We start from the raw sequence: 12,028 nt of genomic DNA, 5'->3' as shown, positions 1-12,028 counted from the left end.
GGAAGCCCTCTAGTGACTGTCTGTTAGACAGCCACAGAGGGCAGACTTAGAGCTGCAATGTAAACATTGCAGTTATATAAATTTACACTGAACTGAACTATAGAGTCATACAATAATTAAATAAATGGTCTTTCCAATGTTATATTGATCTATAAAGGCTAGTTTGTTATAAAAGAATTATGCTGTCACTATAGCGAGATGTTTTATGTTGCCCTGTGAGTACTGCACTCTTAAAGCAGTCTGTATCTTATATTGGTGCAGTTGATTAAGCTCCTCCACCAGACCACCAGTAGTAGTACCCACTACTGGACTCCAGTGATCTAGCTCACCCACCAGTGGACCTCCACGGATCTAGCTCAGCTACCATTGGATCAATCACACCCAGCACTGGGCAACCTTGCTAACCGCATCACAGTGAGCAGCATCATCTGGTCCCTGTCTCCAGAGCAGCTTCCTTATATGTGTGCTGCAACTGGTCATGTGACCCAGCAATAACCTCAGAGACCTCAAGTGTTGTGTTTAACACAAATATCAAATATTGGAGAGACAATCAGACACACCCTCAATGTATATTAGCTAACCTCTCCCTTGCCTCAGTGCCCTGTTGTGGTCCTTGGTTTGCCATTAAGCGTTGCACTTGTTATTTGAATTTCCTGATATTTGGGGTTTGTTTCCCTTGACCTCAGCTCGTGTTTTGACTATCCTTTTTGCCTAACCTGGCCATTCTAAGTATCGGTATTGCAATTCTCTCTACTCTGTCCTGTCTGCGTGTTGGGATTCCCTAGTGAATGTTACAACTGGACCTCCAGGGTGTCACGGATCTCACTGTAACATCCAAACAGCCAGACGTGGTCAGACCAGAGCTGCCCAACAGGGTATTTGAACAGTTGTCCATCTGTATCCTGGTCTTGCTGCCTTGCCTCTGAGCCACAATTCAGTTCTTGTTTCCAGATCTTGACTGCTCTTGTCAATTATGGTCCACCTGTAACTTATATCTAATTAGCCAGGTATAAGACACTGCTTCTCCCTGAGGGCATTGTCAGTTCATTGACTCTGGTTCCTGTGTTGGTGTTCCAGTGTGTTCTCCAGTTGGCTCCTGACCTTGGCTTTCTATTCATGTATCCTGACTTCTGGCATCCTCTGACCTTTGGCTTACCCTCGACGATTCTCCTGCTTGTGTCCTTACCTGTACTGCAACTTGGAGCAATATCCTGCACACCCCTCGTGCACAGACTCACAGGCTAGGTTGATTTCTTACCTGACCATCTTGGCCTGTGTTTAATTGCAAGGGTGAGCATATTTCTCTGCATACCGGACTCGCACCCTCAGGTAAGACCCTGACACAGCTATTTCTAATGATCCGAACATATGTAATTATAGTACCTATCCATTACATTTAGCTTTTCCACTTTCATATTGGTTAATATCGGATTGTTCTAGTCCAATGGTTATTAAACCCTATGTCTAGACATCATGTTACTTTTGATGAATCCCCAACTGCTCAGCACTGATAGATCATATTCACCAGGTCCTGTGAAACTGCCCATTATAAATGGTTTAATGTGGCAGCATTGCTTTGATTTCTGTGTATTGGGCTTTTTATGGCTGGCAGATACTGGCCCAGCGCTATTGTTTAGATAGTAAATAACTCTGTATTAGTAACTAAGTCATATTTTTATGTAATCCCATACATACAACATTTACCGCATTTTTAACAAAAACAAAGTTTTGAAAAATATAAATAACAGTTTATTGGTAGTTGAATTTGCACTGGTGAATTAAAGGGACACTCCAGGCAGCCATTTTTACTCTCCTTGTTCCAGCGCCGGGAGCCTCGTGAAGCTGAACCCCCTATTTTGTCAAAATGACGAAACAGGCGGGCGCGAGCAGGGAGCAATCAGATGCTTCAATTCGGAAGCGTCATTGCTCCCTTGTGCGCATGCGCGGCTTCGCCGCACTTGTGCACATACTTCATAGTCCTATGAAGTCCTGAGCGCACTACCGCGCATGCACGCGGCTGACAGCTCAGCTCGAGGTCTTTGCCCGCCCCCTCTCCTCTGCTGACAGGCAGGAGAGAGAAGGTGCGCACACAGTGCCTTCTCTCTCCTGCACACGTCAGACGTATTTTAATACGTTTGACGTGTACATGGCCTTTTTAGAGCCATACTTGATAGGAAGTCCCTCTGGTGGCTGTGTGAGTGACTGCCACTGGAGGTATTCCTATCAATCAATGTAAACACTGTATTTTCTCTGAAAGAGATTGCCTGCAGGGAGCTATAGATCTCACCTGAACAACTACATTAAGCTGTAGTTGTTCATGTGACTATAGTGTCCCTTTAAATACCTCCTTCATGTTTAACAAATCACCTGATTTCAATGTCATTTGTTTAAATTTGAAAAATAATAGAATATATGTAGCACAATTACATGATTTAATTTTGCCATTTTACCTTATACCATGTAAAAATTTGCAACAAATAAAATTGTGTAACCCTTGTCCTTGCCCAAGCTTCAGGATCCAAAACTATGATATACAGGGTTATTTACTATAGAACTGCCGCAAATTCAAAGTGAATTTCACATTTAAGGCCCAAATAGCCAAATTGAAAACAGGATTGACTTACAGATTTGTTTTTATTTTCTAATTTAGTTCTTTTGGCTTGGATTTTGAAATTCACTTTGATTTCCTGACACTCCTCACTTTAGCGAATAACTCTGCAATTATTTAAATGCATTACTCTGTATACCTTTAAACCAAAATACACCAATGCATGCTTATATCGCAGTTTAATGCTACCAAACATTGAAAAACACACATACTGGTCAATGTGGATTATTAACTTGCTGTAACACACACTTGTTAAATTGAAATGTATTATGTTGACAGAGGTCAATCCACAGCAACCTTTGATCAGTAAACACAGAGCTCTATTTAGTGTTCCTGTTTTAAGTCCAGTTAAGTAACAAACGAGGAACTGCACACAGTCCACTTTGGATTTCTGAATTTAAATACATTTGTTTTTTATTTTGTACTTATGGCATTGACTGTAAATGTTGACAGATGGGTAGAAGACAACAAAGCATGTTTTTTACCTCCAGTCTGCAATAAGCTAATGTAAGTAACATCTTTTGGTTTGGGTTCTAAATAAATAGTTTAATACACAATTCAAATATGTAAAATATGTTAAATTGTTAAATCTATGATTTTATTTTGATTGATTTATTAGTACACACACTTTCTCTCTCTATATCATATAAAGTGATAGATATATAGTGTTTTCCCACGTACACATTTTCCTTTAACTGAAGTTATAACCAGAATTGTGACATATTTATGGATACATTGATTAATTATTATGAAAGTGCTCTGTTCTGACTGGTCTAAAGTGCTAAAAGTGGAGCGGTCTCCATTGAAACCAGTGCCACCAGCAGACACATTCCATTGGAAATTCCTCCACTTTTTCATTTTTGTACCACTTTTTAGAATAGTACACTTTAATTTGCACAATATATTTACACCTAACATTTTACAAATGTATGTAGTTGTAATGGTGGACAAAATGTCTTAGTAAAATGTCTTGGCAATTTTTTCCTACTTATAGATCACTTACACAAACATGACAGTAAGCATGTTTTTGAGAGAGAATGAATTTTTAGATTTTCCCATTTGTTAACACAGATTTGATGTATTTTGTCACAAAACTTTAACTGTTTCAATTAAGTTATTTTGTGCTCAACAAAATGTGTAAAAACTATCTGTTAGTGATAATAGCTCAAACAGCTGAAAATGGCAATACACACCAAAAGTGAAATGATAATAATCTATATCACGTCTAAAAAGTTATTTCTAGGGAATGACCTACACAAATAATGCAATATTAAGAAATGGCAGATGTAAATATTAAGAAATAACAGAGTGGTCCTAATTAGTCAGACTCACTGTTGCTGCTTCACAAAAGGGGAGTCCTTTACAATCCTGAGTTAGCTATTTAGTAGATACAGTATACTAGGAAGCTTTAAAGTTTAACCCCTTAAGGACCAAACTTCTGGAACAAAAGGGAATCATGACATGTCACACATGTCATGTGTCCTTAAGGGGTTAAACAGACAATCTGCTTAAATAGAGACAATGTATTGACACATACAAATTAATACAAAACTAGATACATAGAGTATTGTATTTATATATCAACATCACACAATGAGTGTACAAATAGAAGTGCAAAGATATCAAATGAAAATGAATATAAACATTTGAAGTGCCCAGTGTAATACACAAACCAACAGCTCTGATGGTGTCCCAAATCAGACTTCATATGCCTGTTCCTCATTTTAATTTAGTTTTCTGTTTTTCATTTTCCCGTAGACCACATACTTTTTGAGTTACAGCTACATTTTCAATTCTCATTTTTTTTTCCCATCACAGCTCCTTCTACATCTCCTTTCTGTGGTCACTCTAACCTCTCTCAATTTTAGCTCCTCTTCTCTTCCTGTGTGAATTTTTATTGTTATATGTATTAAATGACAAACACCTGAATTAAAGATTTCCATGTACACATTTCAGGAACATATATGCATAGTGTACAGCTTTGATAAACATCGTTTTAAGAAACAATGAATAAATGACAAGTTAGTAAGATAATTGCAAGTAATATTTGTGAAAATTGGTAGTCATTTAGCCAATAATTGAAGGCAACTTGTGTGTTTTAATTAAATGTATAGCCAGGTGAGTAGGTAGTTCATTTGCATTATTAATTGTCAAAGATGTTAGAGGATTACATGGAGCCACATTTTTCAAGGAGATTAAAACTTTTTTTTCTTAATAACTTTTACAGGCATAATGGTCAACTGACTGTAATGTTTGTTGGAGGCCCAAACCAACGAATGGATTATCACATTCAAGAAGGAGAAGAGGTAGTTTTGATGAATATCACACAAGGATATTGTGTATTTTTTTTTTTCATTGTGGGCATATTAATTTATGTTCCTAGCCAATGAAAAAGGTCAAACCTGTATGAGTTGTTTTCCAAATAAACAGGGTTCTTCCAGCACCCACAGTTTGTACCCCAGTTACTAGTAAATTTGTATACATACATGCATGCAAAATCAGTCCTTCCAATAACCAGAAGGGGAGAAACGGGACTGTGTGGGCATTGCAGGGAGTGCTGTATTGACCTAGTGCCTATTGCACAGCGCAAACGAGTCTAATGATGCTTTTGCACTGTGCTGTCCTGGGACAGCTTAATCAGATGGTGGGACTGGAAAAGTCCAAAATCGGAACTGTCCCACGAAAGTGGGAGTGTGGGGAGGCATGCAATACTTATTCATTTGTAAGGTATTTCCTGTGATTAATACCAGAGAGCATAGTAAGAGCATTTTATTTGCAATTTCTTAGAGTATCTTTATTTAACAAAGATTTATTGCTTGACTAAATTGTTTAAAGGATCTTCCCTTAGAAGAACTTAGGAACTATCGGCTCTCCTGCATTAGTAGTGGAGGCAGGGAGTGGAGCCCAGTAAACCCCTAGTAAGATTTTAAACCATTCAAAAACATGAGTCCATGCAAAACCCTTAACCCCTTAAGGACACATGACATGTGTGACATGTCATGATTCCCTTTTATTCCAGAAGTTTGGTCCTTAAGGGGTTAAACCCTTCATTCTAGCCACGGTCTATTGTATGGCACTGCCACTTATGCACTTTGTGACAACCATCGTACCCTGTATCCTCTGTGGCAGCCAGATTTCTTGATGTCTTAATAATGAAGTGTCATAGACATAGCGAAATAAACATATTTTGCAAATGTATTGCTTTAAAACCATGATTTATTCCTTGCAGTATATGCTCTATATCTCCCTAAAATAAGTGAAATACCAGACTTATAAGGCTTTTTAACCGTTAAAACTATTATTAACAATCTATGTCCATTGTTTCTTTTTTTAGTTGCACTACTTATGTAGACATAGTAATAAGCAAAACAATACTTTGAAATGTCCTCATATTTTAATGATTTATCCATATTTGTAGTTTGCTATTCATACATATAGGGTTTATGATGAAAGCCCTATCTGTCCTTTAAAAATAATATAATATATGTATGGGTGTACTTAATATGAAAGTGATAAAGTACAAAACTCATAGCAAAAGTGCAAAAAAGGCCTCCATCACAAACCCACAGATTTTTGGAAAAGATTAATTCCCTAAATGGTTAATATACTAACTAAAAAAATAAATATATATATATATATATATATATATATATATATATATATATATATATATATATATAACCCCATTGCTTCTATTTCATGCATTTTAAATAAATTGTTTGTGCTAAGACAAATTACTGGACATTACCATTTAAGAGATGTCACATACAGTTCAGACAACACAAAAACATATGACCAATGTAGAGTTCATAAAACTTGAAGATAATGCTGACCAAATGCTTATCTTTTATAGCTATTTTACCAACTGCAAGGAGACATGTGTCTGAAGATAATTGAAAATGGAAAGCACAAAGATATCCACATCAAAGAAGGAGAGGTACAAGAAATACATCTATTTGTAAATTTTCTAGTAGCTGTATAAAGCATTTTTGGATTTTGCAGAAAGCACAAACGCAATGATTACGTCACCATCACAAAGATGTTTCAAGTTGCTGCTAACTTTTACCTAGTTTTTTTTTTTCCCATGGAAAAATAAATATATTAGACTTTATTTCTTAGAGCCTAATTGCCAGTGTTTATTTCTTGCTGGTGAGAGAACCCCACCTTCGATCACTTTTGTTTCATACCACCCAGATCATCCAATAAGCTGGCTCGGCCCCCCTCATGCCCTTCGAAAAAGACTGTGTCAGATTTCCCACAAGAAAGGGCCAGATCTTAGACATTTAGCTCTCCTTAGCTACACACACGTCCAACCTCACCCTCCCATACATTGCAGCATGGGAGGCAGACCGTGATCCACCAGAAGATCCCACAGACTGTTTAGACATACAGAGAGGGGAAAAAAGTATTTGATCCCCTGCTGATTTTGAACGTTTGCCCACTGGCAAAGAAATTTATCAGTCTACAACTTTAATGGTAGTTTTATATTAACAGTGAAAGACAGAATAACCAAAAAAAAAAAATACAAATAAAAACCCATGTCAAAAAAGTTATAAATTGATTTGCATGTCAATGAGTGAAATAAGTATTTGACCCCTTCGACTTGGTGGCAAATACCTTGTTGGAAATCACAGAGGTCAGCCACCAGGTTTGCACACCTCTCAGGAGGGATTTTGTCCCACTCCTCTTTGCAGATCCTCTCCAAGTCATTAAGGTTTCAAAGCTGATGTTTGGCAACTCGAAACTTCAGCTTCCTCCACAGATTTTCTCTAGGATTAAGGTCTGGAGACTGGCTATGCCACTCCAGGACCTTTATGTGCTTCTTCCTGAGCCACTCCTTTGTTATTTTGTCTATGTGTTTTAAGTCATTGTCATGCTGGAATACCCATTTTTAATGCCCTGGCTTAGGGAAGAAGGTTCTCACCCAAGATTTGACGGTACATGACCCCGTCCATCGTCCCTTTGATGCGGTGCAGTTGTTCTGTCCCCTTAGCAGAACACCCCACTCTCCCCCGCAAGCATAGTGTTTTCACCTCCATGTTTGATGGTGGGGATGGTGTTCTTGGGGTCATAGGCAGCATTCCTCCTCCTCCAAACATGGCGAGTTGAGTTGATGCCAAAGAGATCGATTTTGGTCTCATCTAACCACAACACTTTCACCCAGTTCTCCTCTTAATCATTCAGATGTTCATTGTCAAACTTCAGAGGGGCCTGTACATGTGCTTTCTTGAGCAGGGGGACCTTGCAGGCACTGCAGGATTTCAGTCCTTCACTGCGTAGTGCTTTACCAATTGTTTTCTTGGTGACTATGGTCCCAGCTGCTTTAAGATTATTAACAAGATCCTCCCATGTAATTCTAGGCTAATTCCTCACCGTTCTCATGATCATTGAAACTCCACTAGGTGAGCTCTTGCATGGAGCACCAGACTGAGGGAGACTGACAGTTATTTTGTGTTTCTTCCATTTGTGAATAATCACACCAACTGTTGTCACCTTCTCACCAAGCTGCTTGGCGATGGTCTTGTAGCCAATTCCAGCCTTGTGTAGGTCTACAATCTTGTCCCTTTGGTCTGGGCCATGGTGGATGGTGGAAAGTGTGGAATCTGATTGATTGCTTTTGTGAACAGGTGTCTTTCATACAGGTAATGAGCTGAGATCAGGAGCACTACCTATAAGACACCTGGGAGCCAGAAATCTTGCTGATTGATAGGGGATCAAATACGTATTTCACTCATTGACATGCAAATCAATTTATAACTTTTTTGACATACGTTTTATTTTTGGGATATTTTTTTTGATATTCGGTCTCTCACTGTTAAAACACCTACCATTAAAATTATAGACTGATCATTTATTTCTCAGTGGTCAAAATCAGCAGGGGATCAAATATATTTTCCCACACTGTGTGGCAATCCACCGCCTCACTTACGATCTGTGTAACACACCTTGAGCAAGCTTACAATATACTTTTCAAGTGGTACCTAACACCTCACCGCCTGGCAGCCATGCAAGTCCTCCCTAACCACCTATGCTGGAAACAACGCAGTGCAGTAGGCACTTTCCTCCACTGCTGGTGGAAATGCCCAAAACTTAAACCCCTATGAGGCAGCATCCAATCACTACTATCCAAATTATTCAACAAACAATTTCCCCTCAGCCCCTGGGCAATATTGCTCTCCAAACACATCAAACCCCTCACCAGGAGCGATGGTTTGGGGCCTGTTTTGTGGCCCGCTCAGGCAGATTACAAATCTCTAAATACAACTAAAGAAATACACGAGTCTGTTCTATTTATTCTAGTATTTCATTGGTTGCGTAAATGAAAATAAATGCAATTATTTCCCGGCAATCACGTTTTTTACATGTGATTAGAGAACTTGGTAAATGGAAATGTCCCTGGATCCGGATAAATCAAATATTAACTCTCATTAACTCATTGGCATCATTATAGTTTAATATATTTGTCATCACTGATCACGCAACTGTTTAAGATGTGCACTACAGTGATAATTGCTAGGAGAAAGATAAAATAAGAACCCACAAAAGGAAATATCCACTCTGGGAATAAAAATGCTTGCAGATGTCTTTGTTAAAAAAAAATGGCATTTCATGAAACTATTTTAAACATTCTCAGTATTTCACATCTACTGTTTGATTGCTAAAAAAGCAAAATTATGATGCTTAACTTTTACATGGGTTTAGTGCTGCAGGATAATATATATTTACTTTAATTGTTTCCTTTTTTTAATAACACACATTATCCCTGGACAGATGTTTCTCTTACCAGCTCGGATCCCACATTCCCCACAGAGGTTTAAGAATACAGTAGGGCTTGTTATTGAGAGAAGGAGGTTGGGAAAAGAGAAAGACGGACTCAGGTAAAATATTTATTGTATAAATTGCTGAAGGAATTCATGGATTTGATCATAATTCTTAGAATTAGTAAATAACACACCTAGATAACACACAATGGTGGGCATCTACTAACCAGATGCAATTGAAGAAAAAGAAAATCACAATAATGAGAACATGCATCGATATATAATTGTTGGATAAACTTTTAAAATTATTTAATATTTTTAGATAAACTTTTAAAATTATTTTTTTCAAAATATTAAAATATAAAAAATATATCATATATAAAAATATCTATTAATATATAAAGTTTTCAACACATTACAAATTTTTTTTTCATAATGTCAGATTATTTTAAAAGTTTATCCAAAAATATAAAAATCATTTGCAAAGTTTATCCAACATTATTATACTGAGTCATAATGTCTAATTATCATTATTTGCACCTAACCATTCAAAACCCATATAGTAAATAATAATTGTGCTACTGTAAAAAGTGGATGAAAATGCACACAGTAAGTATCTTTTACTTACTGTGCACTTCAATTTGTGGCCCATAAATATATATAAAAAAATTGGCATCTTTGCACTCATGTTTATTCAAATGCATGTTTCTTTTTATGGATCTCTTGAGGCCCTTTTCTCTTTATATTCTACGTTGGAATTGTATTTTTTTTTCTGTTCCGTAACACCAGGTAAGTCACACACAACAGTTAAAGGGATACCATAGGCACCAAAACAGCATTAGCTTCATGAAGCTGTTTTGGTGTATAGATCATGTCCTTGCAGCCTTACTGTACAATACAAAAAAAACAAAACAATAAAGGTTGCAATCAGCACATTGTTCACTTTAGGTTTTTATCTCTTATTAATTAACCTCAATCACACACACAGGCTTGAGCAGGCTATTAACAGAGCAGGTGATAGAAAAACATCTAATTTAAGCAGACTGTGTAATAAACATAGTTTAAATATTAGAACTCTCTTAACAGGAAGTATTTAGGAAAATTGTGTCAGTCACCTGCTTGGGAGGTATGGCTAGGGCTGTGATTTAACTCATAAATGGCAGAGAATTGAACAGTGAGACTGCAAGGGCATTATCTATGCACCAACACTGCTTCATTAATGTAAAGTTGTTTTGGTGCCTCTAGTTTTTCGTTAACAAAAACATACAGTTTCCTACTTTATTGGAAACGATCTCTAAAACTGTAAAACCTGCAAAAATAAATAAAGTGCTCATATTTTGTTGTTACTAGAATATATAAAATAGAGTTATCGGATTTAAAGAAATGAAAGCACTCATATTCCATGAGAAATAAAGAAAAATTCTATCTGTAAAAGAATAAAAATGACGTATGTTTGTTTTCAAGGTATTATGTTGGAGATAAGTCAACCGAAGTTTTGTATGAAAAGTGGTTTTATTGTTCAGATCTTGGAAAGCAACTTGCTCCAATAATAAATGAGTAAGTCTTAAATTTTTATATGATTTCAGAAGCTTTTGCAGAACAAAGAGAATTCAAATTGACACAGTTTTATCCTGAAGAGTTAAAGGGACACTATAGGCACCCAGACCACTTCAGCTCATTGGAGTTGTCTGGTTGCAGTGTCCCAGGTTCCTAAAACCCCACAAAGCTAATTATTGAAGATATTTATAAACTGCAATAATTAGCTTTGTGGGGTTACTCCATGAGGACTTTGTATTCCTGGCACCCTAGTTTCCCTTTAAAAACAATGTCATGACTTGTGTTGAGGACTACGATGTGTGTAGGGTATAGATTCTGGAGAGTTAACAAAATTATGGTAAAATAACAGAGCTGAAATAACAACTTGTCCAACCTTTTGGCTTAGACTGTGCTAAATGTTGCAGTTTTGAACTCCATAATTTGCATTATGATTGAATAAATCCCATTGCTGTTAAATGTTACAGTACAAAAGGTTACTATAGTGCACAGTATAGTCACGAGCATGTCGTGGGAGGCACTAGTGGCATTATTATGCATGCTGAGTCTTTCCATTAGAAAGATTTTCAAGTTGTGATCCAGTCCTCCTCATACTTGCACAACATCCAAGTGCAGTGCTTCTAGCAATAATATGGATACTCCAAAAGAAAACTTGCAAAGTCAAAACATTTTTTTAGAGAGTTTGACTTACAGAACTTTTTAAAAATGCATTATTTGTATGGAAATCCATTTACATTTTTCACCTGTCCTAAATCAGTGGGTCTATTCCTATTTATTTTATTCCTCTTTATTTTCTAGTTGTTGCTATTGATTGCAGCTCTAGAAGAGTAAGTTCAAAGAACACTCCGGCCACCATAACAACTTTTTATAAATTAACTTGTTATGGTGCCAAGAGGCCCTCAGGTGCTTTCTTACCTTAAGGGGTTAAACCATTCACAAACGGTGTGAGGAAGGCTGAACTTGAGGGACACATGTCTCTTTTCAGCCTATGTTACTATGTAACAGTAAAGGCTGCCTCCGGCGTCAGATCTCCAGGCATCCTGCTTTTAAAACTGAATGTCAGGAAAGGCAGAGTGCCTCCGGGGGACCTGGAGATCCTGTACTG

The 12,028-nt window shown here is 37.2% G+C and overlaps 1 protein-coding gene across 1 annotated transcript in view; it reads left to right on the top strand.

The window, feature by feature from the left end:
- The first annotated feature begins 2,916 nt into the window (after window positions 1-2,916).
- The window catches only part of HAAO (3-hydroxyanthranilate 3,4-dioxygenase), a 44,916-nt gene continuing 35,804 nt past the window's right edge, over window positions 2,917-12,028 (top strand). The window contains exons 1-5 of the mRNA XM_063441461.1: window positions 2,917-3,115; window positions 4,836-4,914; window positions 6,462-6,545; window positions 9,380-9,486; window positions 10,834-10,926. Coding sequence (XP_063297531.1) covers window positions 3,036-3,115; window positions 4,836-4,914; window positions 6,462-6,545; window positions 9,380-9,486; window positions 10,834-10,926 — 443 coding nt within the window. The 5' untranslated portion in view covers window positions 2,917-3,035. The remainder of the gene's footprint in view (window positions 3,116-4,835; window positions 4,915-6,461; window positions 6,546-9,379; window positions 9,487-10,833; window positions 10,927-12,028) is intronic.

This window comes from Pelobates fuscus, chromosome 2 (assembly GCF_036172605.1).
Source record: "Pelobates fuscus isolate aPelFus1 chromosome 2, aPelFus1.pri, whole genome shotgun sequence".
Lineage (NCBI taxonomy): Eukaryota > Metazoa > Chordata > Amphibia > Anura > Pelobatidae > Pelobates > Pelobates fuscus.
Note: the sequence above shows the minus strand (reverse complement) of the source record. Positions and strands in the feature narration are given on the sequence as shown.